The sequence below is a fragment of the Mytilus galloprovincialis genome, chromosome 3 (assembly GCF_965363235.1).
Source record: "Mytilus galloprovincialis chromosome 3, xbMytGall1.hap1.1, whole genome shotgun sequence".
NCBI lineage: Eukaryota > Metazoa > Mollusca > Bivalvia > Mytilida > Mytilidae > Mytilus > Mytilus galloprovincialis.
In genome coordinates this window covers 17376155-17394981 of record NC_134840.1, presented here as the reverse complement: position 1 = coordinate 17394981, position 18827 = coordinate 17376155, and the positions used below count along the sequence as shown (strand labels likewise).

Here is an 18827-nt window from a genome sequence, read left to right as displayed (position 1 = left end):
AGCTATTTGTTCCAGCAACGCAATTTGTTAAGCTCAGAATTGTCAATCACTGATCTGCCATGATTTCCAAATTTTAATTAAGACAAATTAAGCAAAATTATAGTTTAAGACAACCTCTGACTTGGGACAAGTAAGTAACATATTAGCGGGTTTAATCACTGTTTTACTACCTGCCACCTTTTAAACACATACACATCCTTATGAACTTTTCATTTTAATGAAGTAATTCCATCAGCACCTGCCTATAGAGTATATATCTCCCAGTTGATACCATATTCCAGGGCTTGCATTTCCTATAATAATTTGCTCTGTAGAGGGTTGCTGCTTAAAAAGAAGCTGTTGCACAAATGGATCTAAACAGTAAAATTTAAGTCATCTCTCCAGTATTTTCCCTGCCACCCTTATGATTTGATTGCATGTTTTTTTTGGAATATTAGTGTCACAGATGGCCATTTATAACCTTGTAAGAAACTATATCTTTATTTGTGTGTGTATTTGTTTGTTTGTTAAGGATTGACGAATTGGAGGAAGAAATAATGGAGATGAAAGCCAGTAAACAAAGAGCAACACGGAGGATGTCTGTAAGTTGTTAGCCAATTCTACTTGGTGTTTTGTTTTGATAATTTGACACATGTCAATGTTATCAATGAATTGTGACTTTATATAGAGCATTTACTGGATCTCCGAGAAATGAGACTTGATTCAAAGTGGAAAGTTCTTTATCGAATGACAAAATCAAAAGCTCAAACACATCAAATGAAAGGAAAACAACTGACTTGATACAGGCATTTCCTTAGTAGAAAATGGTAGATTGAATCTGATTATTGCTAGCTAAACCTCTCACTTGTATGACAGTCGCATAGAACATTCCATTATATTGACACAAATGTGTGAACAAAACAAACAGACATAATAGTTAAAATTGTTAAAAATTGGGTTACAGCAGTCAATATTGTGTTATAATCTTAATCACTATAAAAACAAATAACTATTTTAACAAAGAAAAACAAAAGGGCATACAGTAATATTCATAAAGAATGAATTAAATGACTAAATTCTGTGAAGTTTTAGAATTTCACATGTACAGATGTCTATTTTTTATCTTACAGTGTATAGATGATCAAAACAAGATTTTGAAATTGAAACAGGAAAGAACAAGCTATGGAGGTAAGAAATTTAAGAGTTTATGCAAAAAGAATCACTATATTTATTATCCATACAAACAACCAACAATTCTATTGATAAATTTTCTTCTTCTGCATAAAAATAAGTCTTCAAAGATACCAGTATTATGAATTTGTTAGACATAGGTTTCATTTACAAAAGACTCTATGACGATAAAATCAAAAAGTTAAAAGGCAAAATAAAGAGCAAAGTGGAAAAGCATTCAGGATCCTTTTTTTTTTTTACCAGATACAGCTAAGGTTACTAAGGTCATTACACTTATGATATTAAATTGAGAACAAAACAAACCGACACAATAAGTACAATTGTTTACAACCAGTCAGTTTTGTTTGAATCAAGACTTATTCAGTGGTTGTATATGGTTTCTGTATATCATATTTGTTATTTTATCAAGACTTATTCAGTGGTTGTATATCGTTTCTGTATATCATATTTGTTATTTTATCATTGTTATGCACAGATTGTTCTTGTTTTGTGTTGTTACAACACGTCACACTCTATATGTACCTGTCCCAAGTCAGGAGCCTGTAATTAAGTGGTTGTCTTTTGTTGCTGTGTTTATAGATATAAGATGTGGTATAAGTGGCAATGAGACGATTCTCCATCCAAGTCACAATTTAAAGAAAACCATTATAGGTCAAAGAACAGTCTTCAACACAGAGCCTTGACTCATACCAAACAGAAAGCTATAAAGGGCCCCAAAAATGATTAGTGTAAAACCATTTAAACAGGAAAAACAATGGTCTAATCTATATACAAAACAAGAAACAGGAAACACTTATGAACCACATCAACAAACAACAACTACTAAACATCAGATTCCTGACTTAAAACAGATGCAAACAATGCAGGGGTTTAAAGGTTTAAATAGGTACCAATCTTCACCCTTACCTGAAACAATGGTTTAACATCACAACATAGAAAGATGCATTCAACAGTGGTTTGATGCTTCTGCTACAAAAGTGCATTGACAAGTTCAAACCCTATTGTCAAAAATGGAACAAAAACATATATGAATAAAAATAGAATTTGGGTAAAAGCAAATGCAACAGCAATCAAACTTTACTTTTTATAAAACTTCATATTAAAAAGCTGATAAAAGTTTACAAAAGAAGTCTTGAGAAATGAAATTTAGACATTTTTATTTGTTTCTATCTATTTATTGCAAAGAAGGGATTGGCCAAAGAATAAGTGGCATAAAAAAACATTTTTTTTAAAACATAACTGTACTTTGTTTACTTTTCAAAGGATGAGAATTTTTACATATGCTTATCATTTAAAATAGGCAAAAGATACAGTAAGAAAGCTTTACATTTAAGAATACTATAGACATGAACATTTCATGCCAATGAGTGTGAATTAAAAACTTGTATAACAATATGAGATATGTTTTATGTTAATTCAAGGATTTTTGTGACTTGTATTTATATGATATATATCTTCTGTTAGAGGATTGTGTGGATGGTGAACTAGGTAAACATACTACATTAACATTACCTAATTTGCATCGCTTTGCATTTAGCTTGATATATATCTACTTATTCCTTTTCTTTCTCTATAGAACTTCTTGGTATTTGTTATTCTTAAATATGTCAATTAAATTGTAGTTTCAAATCTCCTTACTTATGAATGTACTAGTGTTTGATGTTTGCTGTTATCCCATTTTTAAAAAGAAAGAATATTAGGGACTGCACTTTCAGTAACAATAAATAAATCAATCTGAGGTGTAGGGCTATCAACAGTTTTCCATCTACAAACTGTGTCAATCTTTGCACATTATAGATGTGCCCTTATAATTGGATGTGACTTGCCAATCAATGTCAGTGCATTTACTCATAAACTGTTCCACCAAAGCTTTTCAAATTTTAATATGATGTTACTGACAACAAAATGGAGGTAAAGTTCAGGAGTTGGGGTTCTCGAAAGATTGAAAAATGGTGTTTCCAGTTGTGACGTCCTGTAATTCATTAACTGTTTAGTCAAAGCTTTTCAAATTTTGGTATGTTGTCATTAATAACAAAATGGAGGTCAAGTTTGATATTGACAAGTCACTATCACTTTTCTGTTTTTTACAAAGTCCTTTAAAATTGATTATTATAAAATGTATGTTACTTTATCTGGTAGCACTTCTTCTAGCTCAGTATTACTATTTCATAATATCCTGCTGGCTTTCCTTTTATATTTAGAATTAAAAGTTTTATGTAACAAATTATTAGCTCAAACGCACTACATTCCAAAACTGTCTAAGACTCTACCAGTAGTTCTGTATTGTCATAGTTTTAAACATGAAAGTTCCTAGTTTTGAAATATTGATTTTATAAAAATATGTTTGTGATTGGTTCTTATTAAATTAAGGATGTTAGTTGTTGATTTGAACAAAGACTTTTTATAATAAGATTATTATCAATGTATAATTAAATATATAGTTCAAGAAAAAAGGAAAATGACTTATGAAAAGAGACTAACCCGTTTTAGTTTTGTTATTAAGATAGATGTCTTGAAGAAATTGTGTATGAAAAAATTAGTACATGTGTATGAAATAATACACTATTTTCTTTTTGTATCTTAGGAAGTACAGATGAAGTACAACAATTAAAACGAGAAATCTATGTTAAAGATAAGGTAAGGAGTATAAGGACATATTACTGTATTTACCACTGTTTTGGTTATAAACGAAATTGAACTTCAGTTTTGTTTTCTGACACTTTCATGTTGATTTTCTTTTGCTACTTGATTGAAAAGTATTACAACAGTGCTTGCCTATGGATTAAATACATAATTTCAGATGAAGCATGTCTGAACTTTGTGAAAGACTTATTTTTGAAGTTTTGTAATATAAGATGCCGTTGAAGATGCCTAAAACTAACTACACTAGTAAATAAACAGTTGATAATTTAACAAAAAAGTTTTATCATATTTCAAACTAAACTTTCATCTTGTTTCTTGTTTCATAAAACAATTGCTTCCAATTGGAGGATTGAATCATTGTTGCAATTTTTTCTATATAATACAGGATATACCGGTAGCTCATTTAGAGGATCTGTTTTACTCAGAACAAAAAGTAGTTTTAGGTATATAATTGGTGGGTTATATCTTCTTTTTCTTTTTCTATTAAAACAGGATATAGCTCATTTAGAGGATCAGTTTTACTCAGAACAAAAAGTAGTCTTGGGTATAATTGGTGGGATCAGAACTGATGTCAAGTAAGTAAGGGTATTTCCCCACATTCTATAGATATAAAAAGATGCAGTCTGAGGGCCAATGAGACAACTCTCTATCCAAGTCACAATTTGTAAAAGTAACTACTATAGTTCAAAGTTCGGTCTTCAACAAGAAGCCTTGGCTCACATCGAACAGCCATCTATAAAGGGCCCCAAAATTACTAGTGTAAAACCATTCAAACAGGAAAACCAATTGTCTAATCTATATAAAAACAAGGAACAAGAAACATTTATGAACCACATCAACAAACAACAACCACTGAACATCAGGTTCTTGATTTAGGACAGGTACAATCAAATGCATTGGTTTTAATAGGTAACAGCCCTTACCCTTATAATGGTGTAACATCACAACATAGAAAGACACACTATAAAATATCAAATGAAATAGCTTAACTCAATAAGCTATTTAAACATCCTTAACTTTCAAATATTTGAGTGTTGCTGATGAAGGGTAATCCAAGAAAGCTCTTTTGACAAACCAAATTTATGCCCTTCTGTTTTCATTTCCCAGTACTTGGTCGAACTCCACTGCTAGTGGACTGTTAGTTCCCTAGGGTATCATCTCAGAAGTAAGTGTTTAGGTTCAGACATGATTTATAACATATCGTTTTAACTCGACACCTACGACTCTTTTCACAATAAATATACTATTAAAATTGATCGTAAGTTATACTGAAATGTGTATGACTTATGAGTATTTTTACTCAAGATTTTTTGTGAAATAGCCAGAGGCTCATAGGGACTTTCAGAGCCCTAGATAACTTAGCCATCTATAGGTCAACCAACAATCTTCATCATTCAAGGTTCTAAATATAATATCTCAAGTACCAGACCCACATTAATTTGAGAATTGGCATGAATTGTATCTAGTATAGGTTTGGTTTGGAAAAATGTTAAGTTGCAACAATTAGGTGTAAGACCCTTAACTTTTGAAGTTTTTGCTGTACAGTCATATAAACAGCTGATGCTATATATTTGTAATATAGTTAGGTATGGTTATGCTGCACACATTGGCAGTAATTTTTTTTAAAGTATTTTCTTATTTTACAGTATTTTGAGTGAAAAGTTTTACATAGAAGAAGAACATATCAGGGATCCAGACTTCGTTAAATTGACAAAATATATTGACAAGATTTATAACAGTGCTACTGAGGGACGGCTTGCTATCATAAAGAACATGTTACCACCACATTATACATACTATGACAAGGTAAATTAACCTTATTCTAAATGTCTTAACATATAGACAAACTATGTAAGGTATACTAAGCGAGGAAGATGGACAGAAGATGGGAAATTCAAAACACATAAGTCAAAGGAAACTGACAATGACGTGACAAAAAATAAGACAACCAAAAGATATACACAAAACAATGCATACAAAACTAAAAATTGAGCAACATTAACCTTTCAAAAACTAGGAGTAATCTGTTGCATAAAATTGAGTGTAGGATTGAATTTATTTCACTTGTGAAGTGTTTTTTTTTTTGTAGGAACTAAAAGTTAAAAAATTAAGACGATTGTCTAAAGCAGCATCAGTACCCCATATGATGTAAGTTGATTTACAAACAAACTTATTTATTATTATCGAAGGTTACAAGGAAAGTGTGGTAGTGGATACATAAGATATTAACCCTTTCCATGCTGAATTGTTTTCAGAAATTGTCTAAATTTCTAGTATTTGCAAAAATATGCAAATGATATGCAAATGAGCTGTACCCTGATGCTGATGCATACTGATTGCAATAAATCTAAGATAGGGGATCATGGGGTAGGGTGGTCAGGGTGAGGAGGTAGGGAAGGGTGGGCTGGAATTTGCCCCAAAGTTGGTCCTCAGGTGCAAAAAGCGTCAATTTTGATGTTTTTTTCGTTCTTTTTCTCCACCTGTAAGTTTTAAAGATGCTAATAGATGCATCCATCTGTAGTTTTCATGTAGAGTGGACCCCAGTGAACACTGTTATCACAACAGTTGTTATGATCTTGGATCATCAGTGTTAAGAACGTCATTTGCAGCAAAATTCACAAAATTTCCGATTTTTTCCAATTTGAACTTTAACTGGACTTGCAACCGGAAGTAGTCGTTTCCTTGGCATATTTTGATAATAAACACGATCAGTCGTTATGTGCCTTTAGGATAACAGTATTTGTCAAGGTTTCAGTCCTCTTAACTCAGTGTTCCAGACCTCGAAGGTAAGCCTAACCGTCCAAAAAACCCAATTTTGTCCGATATCAAATTTTGAATTTCGTATTTGAGCTGAAAATGAATATTAAAAGTGAGAAACATGACAATCAATAGTGTCAGATTGAGGAAATGTGCATACACTATGAATTAAATGGCATTACCATGACCTCCAAATGTATGGAGCGCCATTGATGTCAAAGTAACGGTGGTTTGGGTACGGCCGTAATATAACGGCCCCCTCACAACAAGGGTTAATGAATTTATTTAGAAATGAAAAAGCATGTAGAAACTTAGTGGCTATAATACAATGTTGGAACTTGATCCTTTGGTCAGATCTTTTCCATTACATGTTTACCCCCTTCATGGAAAATTAATTCCCTTTTATTTGATAAATGCAAAACTGTAAAATGTACACTGGGTTAGGGATGTGTTTTTTTTTTAAACTGGCATCAATGGTGTCATTGTTGTATCAACCTCTTTCATACACGTTTGTTGCTCAATTATCTATAATTTTCTTGTCTATTCTCCAAACATAAACATGTGCACAGACCTCCAGAGATTAATAGGACACCACTACCTACAATTGGTGCTGCACTGGGAACATTAGGTAGTAGGACTAGCAATGGGCAAATTACCAGTATACCAGAAACACCTACTCCAACAAGAAAGTTAGATGTTGTTTGTATGTATTAAAAATAAACTGTGTATATGGATATTTTCTCTAGACAGTATTTTACAACTTTCTCCATATATCCTACATATTTTTTTTAATTTGAAATTTCTTCTGATTCTTTTGGACAGAGAGATGTAACAACCTAAACTTTGGTTGAAAGGATTCCTTTTTTCCCTTTCTCCGACATTATTCCTTAAAAGTAGTCATGTGTCTTTTAGAGACAAATAATGGTTCAATCAGAATCACTAGCAATTAACCAATGTTCATAGATGGCATAGATCCATTAGGAAAGAACAACTCAAGGCGAAAAAATAATTTAAAACTGAGGAAATTGTATGACCTAAAGACCAGGTATGCGGACAGTCAGTGTTAGAAACTCCTGCTATGGATAGACCACCTTCCATACAGATCTATACTCATGTCATTTTCAGTATTTTGGTATGACAGATCAGATAACTAATATGGTATCTAAACATCTAAGCCCAGGCCTTGGAGTCATAAATCTTTTGAGTCATTTTTTTGTACTCATACTCCAAAATCAACCAATCAAAATACTGGATTTCACGTTTTGAGCATGATTTTTTATGCTCCAAGCACCGAGCAAAGTTTTATGACTTCAATCCATGGAAAACATGTTGCTAGTAGTTTAAATCACATACACATGGTTCAGATCAACCAATTCTTGATGGTGACTGTAAAATTTATATATGATGTCTATATTAGACATTCTACCTAATAACTCTGTTTGAGCAGTATCAACATAATAAACATTTGCACAATAAAGATTGTCATATCTACCAGATATGTTGTTTTATTTATTTAATTCAATAAATTAATACTTGGATTAATTAGTATTTTAATTGTATTAACATATTGAGTAATAGTATACTGATGAAGGGCTTTATTTTTTTGTATTTTCATGATTTAAATGTTTTCAATTTTGTCTTTTTACTGATCTAGTTGAATTTCATTACAGGTGAGAATCCAGTGATAATTAATCCAGGTACAGGTAGAATCAACAGCATGGTATACCTCATGCACTTTCCTCATATGGCACAAAATTTTGTAAGTAGTCACCACAAATGTAAACATACAATATAAGAATGCTATTTTATAAGATTATTATCCTATCTAACTCTTATTTTCAAAAGGTTAATATTGCAAACATTTTTTAAAACATACTTTTTTTAAAATGTTGTTTTACAAAATTTAAATTATTATGATAAAATCAAGACAGTTTCTGTCATTGCTGTTTTGTTTATTTGCTTTTTGATAATTAACCAAGAAAAACAAATGTTAAGTCTGATTCAATAAAGATTCTTTTTTCCTTTATGGAGATTTTTTTTTGTACATTACAGTTTCTGTGTCACATGGGATATTGTTACAAAATGTTGGAAATAAACTTACTTTTAATAGTATAAAAACTTTGAAAAATATGATTACTGCAATTCTAAACAGGTCAACCACTTGAGAAAATAAAGCAGGTCATACAAAAAAACCATCAAAGAATTTCATATCATACATTTCCAAGCATGTACTTTTGACATTTGGTACAAATTTGAAGAATTCTGACAATTTTTGAAGGCAAAAGTTTCATCTGAGGTACCACACAGTGGCACCAAAAGGCATCATTATGAAATAAAGGTGGAGGCATCATAAGACATCATTATAGAGGAGAGGGTTAAAAGCTCCCTATGAATTAAAAATCCTTCTTTTCCAGGTCCTTGATCATTGGAAAAAATTTAAAGAATATGATACAGATAATGATTCATCATTAGATCTCCTGGAGGTAATATAGAAAATATGGTGGTCTTGGAAAAAATATATACATTATAATTCAGAACTGACGAAAAGGTATTACCTTACCTCCTATACATTTCTAGGAATTAACTGACCCCATATATACCGTATTAGGTCACTAGCACACTATGTAATTATTAATATACTGATTTGATTTGTAAGATAAAAATGATTGTCAAAAATATAAAATGTTTGTAATCACTACCAAAAAAGCTTCTCATGGGAGAAGACATTATAAGTTTGGTTAACTTGTGTCTAATCCCTTTTGCACATTAATGAAAATAAAATATATTTAAGCTAAACTAAACTTGAGAGAAAATTTTGACTAGTGTTGCTCTTTATTTTGCTTCTTAGCCACCTTGAAACAAATTTTATATACTTTCTAACTATTTATATTTCATTAATTTTATATTTATAAGAACTTTTCAGTGAACTTTAAAGAAATCTTTCATCAATAAAATGTCTAAAACATTTTGGGAAAAATGTTGATTTAGGTCAGATAAAAAAAAAATGATAATATTCTAATAATCTCTGGCATAGATTACCTTGGCTGTATTTGGCAAAACTTTTAGGAATTTTGGTCCTCAATGCTCTTCAACTTCGTACTTTATTTGGCCTTTTTAACATTTTTTTGGATTCGAGCGTCACTGATGAGTCTTTTGTAGACGAAATGCGCGTCTGGCGTATATACTAAATTGAGTCCTGGTATCTATGATGAGTTTATTCTTATGATTTCAGGTAACAAAAATTTTGCAAAATATAGGATGCCAGTATACTCCAGATCAAATTGAGGTAATTCAGTAACAGTTAGTCTTGTATCACCACAGCTAATAATACAAATGATATATTTATTTGACAATCACAGTACAGATAACCATTATAATTAACACAAATCATGTTTTTATAATAACTTTGACGATATGGTTTTTGAATATAAATGAAGATTGTGAGGGTAGATTACTACCAGGGTATAATGGCTATGACATCTAAAAAACACTTAAGAAAAAAATGGATTCAAAATGAGCCCAATTCACATTGTATTCCGCATCAAATCTTACCCAATAAATCACAATTTTTTGAAAACAAGATACAATTTGAGTATTGTGGTAAATTTGAATAACATTTTATTCTCTCTTAAGGAAGCAATAGAAGAAGTAGACAGAGACAATTCACACACACTGGACTTCTTTGAATATTTACTAGTGGTAGATAAAATCACCAAAAAATCAGGTAATACATTTAAGTACAACAACATTTCCAGTAAGCTATGTGTATAAACCTGTATTTTTACCATGAAGTTTTGGAAAATTAATATAAATTTTTCCTTATTACTAATTCCTATAAGGGGGAGTTACTTATTGTGCCCAATTATGATTTTGTAATTTAATCAAGTTTGTTTCGGAAATGACTACGATATGGTTTTTGAATATAAATGAAGATTGTGAGGGTAGATTACTACCAGGGTATAATGGCTATGACATCTAAAAAACACTTAAGAAAAAAATGGATACAAAATCATAAATGAATTTAAAGATCTATAAGAATTGTCTGATTATAATTACTGTAAACTGATTATTATTGCAATATGACATAAATCAACCACTTATAAATTTCCTGACTTGACATTAGATAGGATTCTAGTCAGGAATTATCAAAGGGACTTTTGATCCAACCAAAAAAACACTTAAGTCTATTACTTTAATATGTATTTCATTTATTTTTGCAGGAAAGGGTAAATTATTTCAATCGGGCTTAAAACAGAACCAGGAGGCATCCAAGGCTTGTGTTATACAGTGACTGTACATTTCAGCATTAGTGCTCATAAGAGTAGATCTCAAGATATCTGTGATAATACCTCTGTTTAGTCAAATCTCATCTTATGATTTGTAAGATAAAAATAATTGTCAAAAATATAAAATGTTTGTAATCACTACCAAAAATTATTTCAATCGGGCTTAAAACCGTAAATTATTTCAATTGGGCTAAAAACAGAACCAGGAGGCATCCAAGGCTTGTGTTATACAGTGACTGTACATTTCAGCATTAGTGCTCATAAGAGTAGATCTCAAGATATCTGTGATAATACCTCTGTTTAGTCAAATCTCATCATGACTCAGGTTGACAAGGAAGTAAATTTGACTTGAAAAAATACTTAGCTCAAGTAAACCAGACTATTTGGTAAATTATGACTCACCCTGATAACAACAGTTATATTAAACTTGCCCACACATACCATATCTTATTCTGCCTAATTTTGAAAAACAAGACACTTTATTTTATCTTGTAAAGTTAAATTCCAATAAATCAGAAAATTATTTCATTAAACTACTCAGTTTATAATATCTTTATATAAAATAATTTACTTTATCTTTTTTGCCAAAGATTTAAACTCAAATTCCCAGACAGTATTTTACAAAGTGAGGTCAGTGGTCTTCTTTGCTTGCTGAAAACTCCAAGGAAAACTCAAAACTCAAAGTCCCTAATCAATTGGGCAAAATCAGGAGCTCAAAAACATCAAACAAATGGAAAACAACTGCCATATTCCTGACTTGGTACAGGCATTTCGTTATGTAGTAAATGGTGGATTAAACCTGGTTTTATATCTAGATAAACTTCTCACTTATGACAATTGCATAAAATTCCATTATATTGACAAAAATAAAGTATTCCATATATAAATATGAAGACATTTTGACAAGTTTAATTATTGTCAAAAAGAAAAATACTTACATTATAGTTCCAACATCTTTGGTTGAAACAAGCAATAAATGTATATTTGAATTGATTCATATTTCTTTGATGATTAGTTCATAGTTTTTTACAGTATCAAAGATTTACATAACTCTTTTTTTGTCCTTTGATATTCAATGATTTTGCCATTACTTTGTTGAACAGCAGTTTTCAATCATATTAAGTACTGTAAAAACTAAAGTCATTAGCACCTTATTGATGTACATATTGCAGCTTAAGGATTGTAAAATATTTTGTTAGAAGTGAAGCTTAAACTTCGTACCACTCCAAATTACTCTAGGTACTTTCCTTTTTTACTGTGATATGTTTAAAAATATTTGTTTACGGTTGCTTTAAAGATTTGAGTTTGATACCACCTAGAAAAATGCACATATGTGTACATACAATCTTATGATATATTATGACTCACGTCATGTGAGATTAATACTATAAATGCATTTGTCCTTCAAATTTGAATTTAATATTATTAATTTGTTGAACCCATGACTTGTTTCTTTATTTCAAAGATGAATTGGTGTTCAGGGCCTCACTAATATTGGTTTAATCAATATTTTATTCAAATAAATTAAATTGGATTGGGCAACAGGCATAGCCTATGTAAGCCCTCTCTACAAAACAAGGTACAATATATTACATTCAAACAAAGCAACACATACACAAACATAATGACAAAACAGAATTATTTTTTCAAAAATACCTCTTAACTGACTGGAATGATGTTTCAAATAGTTAACTCAGATCAACAGTATGACTTTTTTTAAAATGCTTCATATGTTAACTCACAAAAATAAGAAAAAATAAAATATGAAAAAAGTTTTAATATTCTAGGTGATAAGCTCCAGCATAGATTTAGAGGTCTCACATTAAATTAAATGGTCTCCAGTCAGCTATTTAAAATAATAAATTTTATAACTCATTTTTAAAACAACATGTTTGATATCATGTACTTATTTTTACTAAATTATTGCACCTGAAGAAAAACGACAGCGAGTAATAACCATATTGATACACTAAAGAATTATAATAATATAAAAAGAATTTAGAATGTTAATAATAAGAAGAGCAGTGTTCTCCCCAGAAATTTTGGATAGCATCACATTTTGCGTAAATAAAAATAACTGTATTTTTTTTAATTTTGTTTGTCGCGTCGCGTTGATGCTCTATTTCTTTAATATGTTTTAGTTTATATTGTTCAATTCATAACTGAGAATACAATTAAACTATAACCACAAAAACAGTTGTTTCAGTTTATGTTTTCTTTATTCACTTATAGTTACAGAATTATTTTTTTCCTCTTGTGCCAAATAAAAATAAATATGTGGTTTCAGTTACCCAACAATAAGTCAAATGAATGAATGGTTCATTATAGATCAACCTGTATATATACAAAACTAAATATCTAGTACACAAAATTAACTATTTTTTATAGTATATCAAGTAAAGATAAAGTAGCAAAAGTATTAAAAATTTAAAAACTTTTTTTTATCATGTTTATGAAATTCATTGTTTCATGGCACTTAATGAATTAGTTCCAGTTGTTTCTTATTTTTACATTAAAATGATATATTTTTAACAAAGTTATCTAACAAATAGTCAGTTAAAGCGTAGTTTTCTCTCTTGGTATATTTTTTCTGTCTACTATCCCATCTGTTGTCATTATCGTGAAAATGCGGATTTTTGTCATATCTGGTCCGGTTCCGATCCGTAGATTACACAAAATGTGCAATGGCGGCCGTAGAAAAATTTACGAAAATGTGTCCGAGAATAAAGGCCACAGACCACAATTAATTCCTCTATCAGTTCTTTATAACGTTTTGTATCATTAAAAAAATTGCACCATGCACTTTTGTCAAATTTTTTGTGTGTGTAATGTATAGCCCTAGTCCAAATATATATCCAAAATTCAGAAAGATTGTAGCAATCACTTTTACAAATTTAGCCAATACACATCCATACCCCTATTGACAAGTCAAGAGATGTTCCGAAAACTGTAAATATGACCTTTTTGCACTTGGCCTAATCACTCATTCCATATCAAAATCAGTTTAAATACAACATCCAAAAATTTATTTCACCTCTCTTCTTTCATTTCCACCCAAAAAAATCTAAGAAATGAGTGAGGAAGGGAAAGAAAAAAAAATAAGGAAAAATACACTCTAATTAAAAGGAACTATATTCGTGGACAACGAAAAGCGGGGTCATTAATTGTGGTCTTGGGCCTATTAGGGGCCTAAAACTTGACCAATTCTGATAAAACTTGGCATGATTTAAGCTTAGTATATTATAAAACAGTTTACAAAGTTTCAAAGCCATATGATACCAAATAAAAAAAATGTGGCATTTTTAATATCTGAACTTTGGGTGCTGAATTGTGGCGTTGAATTAGAACAATTTCAACTATCAAATTTGAGCTTCTAAAAACCAAAAGATACCAAAACTAACACTTTTTAATGTCTCTATGTATAAGTTATCATCTATTTAAAGCAACAGATAGCATACTTCATGTATCAGACTTATGAAAAATGGCCAGAAGTTAATTTTATATAAGCCTGTGCCAAAAAATAGAGGTTTTCAAATAAAGTGAGGCCTTATATCAAATGTAATATTTTTCACTAACCACAATTTTCTGAAGTTGTTAAGGTATCAAAATAACTTTAACATGTTATAAATGTACTTTTAATGGAAATATAAGTTTCAAATAGCATAACACATGTGGATAAAATGGTCTTTAGCAATGTCAAGCTTAAAAAAACAGGTTGTCAATTTAGGCCGTTCCCCACATTTGCATATTAAAAAGCCTATAAATGATATGAGAGATGGAGATATGCTTCTTTTTGCTTAAATCTGTGCTTAGATATGACAAAACATGGAGACTGGATGTAACAAGACTATAAATTTCAACTATATATGTAGACAGTATGGTCTGAGGCAAAGTTTATTAACTTTACTGTTTAAAACCTGAATGAAATTTCAGCCTCAAAAGGCCAATATTTTAACCACTAGCTATCCAACAGAAGAAAATAAAGGTAGTCTGTGAAACAGAAATGGTTAAACAACCAGTAATAAGTGTTTTTGATATAGATTCAGTGCAATCTGTTTAGGAATACAACTATTAAGTGCATGGAACTTCACATTTCACCTGCTACGTATACTGACCGTTAGACTTAGACTATTAAAACACCACATTTTGCACTCTTTTTATGTTTTTATCTACTTTTTTTGGTGTCCAGAGTTCACAAATGAGTAAAACAACTGAAATAAATACCACAAACACAAATAGATATCTGAAAAAACCTGTCAGAGAGAAATTAGGCATGCTGTTTTTGCAAAAATATTGAAAAAAGTGAAAAAGTTACATTTTGGTCATTTAACCTGAAAAGTGACTTTTTCACAAAATTTCTATCAAATGAAAGTGAAAATCATTTCTTCCCATGTAGTTTGACAAACAAATACCAATAGATCATTCAGAGAAGATGTTAAAGTAAAAATTCAAAATTTGCTGAAATGCACCTCTTAGGCCACAGACCACAATTAATTCCTCTATCAGTTCTTTATAACGTTTTGTATCATTAAAAAAATTGCACCATGCACTTTTGTCAAATTTTTTGTGTGTGTAATGTATAGCCCTAGTCCAAATATATATCCAAAATTCAGAAAGATTGTAGCAATCACTTTTACAAATTTAGCCAATACACATCCATACCCCTATTGACAAGTCAAGAGATGTTCCGAAAACTGTAAATATGACCTTTTTGCACTTGGCCTAATCACTCATTCCATATCAAAATCAGTTTAAATACAACATCCAAAAATTTATTTCACCTCTCTTCTTTCATTTCCACCCAAAAAAATCTAAGAAATGAGTGAGGAAGGGAAAGAAAAAAAAATAAGGAAAAATACACTCTAATTAAAAGGAACTATATTCGTGGACAACGAAAAGCGGGGTCATTAATTGTGGTCTTGGGCCTATTAGGGGCCTAAAACTTGACCAATTCTGATAAAACTTGGCATGATTTAAGCTTAGTATATTATAAAACAGTTTACAAAGTTTCAAAGCCATATGATACCAAATAAAAAAAATGTGGCATTTTTAATATCTGAACTTTGGGTGCTGAATTGTGGCGTTGAATTAGAACAATTTCAACTATCAAATTTGAGCTTCTAAAAACCAAAAGATACCAAAACTAACACTTTTTAATGTCTCTATGTATAAGTTATCATCTATTTAAAGCAACAGATAGCATACTTCATGTATCAGACTTATGAAAAATGGCCAGAAGTTAATTTTATATAAGCCTGTGCCAAAAAATAGAGGTTTTCAAATAAAGTGAGGCCTTATATCAAATGTAATATTTTTCACTAACCACAATTTTCTGAAGTTGTTAAGGTATCAAAATAACTTTAACATGTTATAAATGTACTTTTAATGGAAATATAAGTTTCAAATAGCATAACACATGTGGATAAAATGGTCTTTAGCAATGTCAAGCTTAAAAAAACAGGTTGTCAATTTAGGCCGTTCCCCACATTTGCATATTAAAAAGCCTATAAATGATATGAGAGATGGAGATATGCTTCTTTTTGCTTAAATCTGTGCTTAGATATGACAAAACATGGAGACTGGATGTAACAAGACTATAAATTTCAACTATATATGTAGACAGTATGGTCTGAGGCAAAGTTTATTAACTTTACTGTTTAAAACCTGAATGAAATTTCAGCCTCAAAAGGCCAATATTTTAACCACTAGCTATCCAACAGAAGAAAATAAAGGTAGTCTGTGAAACAGAAATGGTTAAACAACCAGTAATAAGTGTTTTTGATATAGATTCAGTGCAATCTGTTTAGGAATACAACTATTAAGTGCATGGAACTTCACATTTCACCTGCTACGTATACTGACCGTTAGACTTAGACTATTAAAACACCACATTTTGCACTCTTTTTATGTTTTTATCTACTTTTTTTGGTGTCCAGAGTTCACAAATGAGTAAAACAACTGAAATAAATACCACAAACACAAATAGATATCTGAAAAAACCTGTCAGAGAGAAATTAGGCATGCTGTTTTTGCAAAAATATTGAAAAAAGTGAAAAAGTTACATTTTGGTCATTTAACCTGAAAAGTGACTTTTTCACAAAATTTCTATCAAATGAAAGTGAAAATCATTTCTTCCCATGTAGTTTGACAAACAAATACCAATAGATCATTCAGAGAAGATGTTAAAGTAAAAATTCAAAATTTGCTGAAATGCACCTCTTAGGCCACAGACCACAATTAATTCCTCTATCAGTTCTTTATAACGTTTTGTATCATTAAAAAAATTGCACCATGCACTTTTGTCAAATTTTTTGTGTGTGTAATGTATAGCCCTAGTCCAAATATATATCCAAAATTCAGAAAGATTGTAGCAATCACTTTTACAAATTTAGCCAATACACATCCATACCCCTATTGACAAGTCAAGAGATGTTCCGAAAACTGTAAATATGACCTTTTTGCACTTGGCCTAATCACTCATTCCATATCAAAATCAGTTTAAATACAACATCCAAAAATTTATTTCACCTCTCTTCTTTCATTTCCACCCAAAAAAATCTAAGAAATGAGTGAGGAAGGGAAAGAAAAAAAAATAAGGAAAAATACACTCTAATTAAAAGGAACTATATTCGTGGGAAAAGCGGGGTCATTAATTGTGGTCTTGGGCCTATTCATTGTTTCACAAGAGATTGTGAATGAATAAGACGCTTTTAATGCATTAAATGGATTAAACATAAACTTAAGCCAATTATGATAACTTTTTAAAGAAGTATTAAACTTATTTTAGCTCAAAACCAAAATTCTCGCTCTCGTATTACCGGAAGAGAAAGAAAGTAATTTTTGGAGAGTTGCACAAATAAACGACCTTTTAAAAAAATATAAAAATCGTTTCAATCTTTGAAGTTTCGTAATACAAAACGTAGATTTCGAATTGTTTTGTGATTGCATTTTTCCATGTCGAAATTGGTTATTGCAGACACGTGGTATTAGTCGTGTCTCAAGTGTCAGCTTGGGATATTCGCATCCAAACAGTTATCACCCTGAGGGCAATTAACACCTGGCTATTTAATCTCTTAATTGCCTTTAGTGTCCGACTTAAAGGGATTACAATTAAAGGTGATATAATTTTTATGATCATAATCGATAATAGATGAAAGTTCAAAATTGAGGACAAGTAAAATAGCATCTTCAAAATAATTGTAGCGTCGCGGGAATTATTATAGCATCACGGTGAAAAAATATAGCGTCGCGGTACCGCGACGCTAAAACGGCCTGGGGAGAACACTGAAGAGAGAGAGAAAAAAATAGATTTAAGTAATTAAAGATATACAAATTGAATATATGAATGATATAGAAATAAACTAATATTGAATTTTAGTAAAAACTATCAAAGTCCGTTTGTTTGTCTTTAAGCTCTATAAGAAACAAATCTATTTTTTCCACTTGAAACATGGAAGCATAATGGATAACAAGCATGTCCTCTCATAACATGTACTTTCCATTTGAAACGGACAAAAATATTATTATTGTTTGAATGTATTTAAAGTTCATATAGTTTTCATGGAATATGTTCTGTTTGAATGTATTTGTGAACCAGATAGTTTTCATAGAGTATATTTTGTTAAAATGAATTTGTGAACCAGATAGTTTTCACAGAGCATGTTTTGTTTGAATGTATTTTTATAATGGACCAGATAGTTTTCATATAGTATGTTCTGTTTAAAAGCATTTTGTACCAAGTAGATTTTATAGAGCATGTTTTTAGTCATATTGAAATGCTCTGGAAATGTTATTTTTTAATTTTGTTTATATTGTTTCATTTTATTGCATATATATTTATATTAAAAGATTACATGATTGAATTTGTCATAAATGTACATCCAAAGTTGACAAAAAAAACTGTGAGCATTGCCCAGTTTAAAGGCTTGTTCAATTGACAGATAAATGATGAGAAAAAATACATTATTATTG

The 18827-nt window shown here is 30.5% G+C and overlaps 1 protein-coding gene across 4 annotated transcripts in view; it reads left to right on the top strand.

The window, feature by feature from the left end:
* The window catches only part of LOC143067285 (uncharacterized), a 29335-nt gene extending 18401 nt beyond the window's left edge, over positions 1-10934 (top strand). For 3 of the 4 annotated variants that reach the window (XM_076240419.1, XM_076240421.1, XM_076240420.1), the window contains 13 exons: positions 512-581; positions 1110-1167; positions 2635-2658; positions 3755-3807; positions 4306-4388; positions 5460-5619; positions 5903-5961; positions 7140-7273; positions 8241-8329; positions 8985-9053; positions 9803-9856; positions 10204-10294; positions 10791-10934. In XM_076240419.1, coding sequence (XP_076096534.1) covers positions 512-581; positions 1110-1167; positions 2635-2658; positions 3755-3807; positions 4306-4388; positions 5460-5619; positions 5903-5961; positions 7140-7273; positions 8241-8329; positions 8985-9053; positions 9803-9856; positions 10204-10294; positions 10791-10861 — 1015 coding nt within the window. In that variant the 3' untranslated portion in view covers positions 10862-10934. The remainder of the gene's footprint in view (positions 1-511; positions 582-1109; positions 1168-2634; positions 2659-3754; positions 3808-4305; positions 4389-5459; positions 5620-5902; positions 5962-7139; positions 7274-8240; positions 8330-8984; positions 9054-9802; positions 9857-10203; positions 10295-10790) is intronic. The other variant, XM_076240422.1, reaches the window with a different exon arrangement.
* The last annotated feature ends 7893 nt before the right edge of the window (positions 10935-18827 follow it).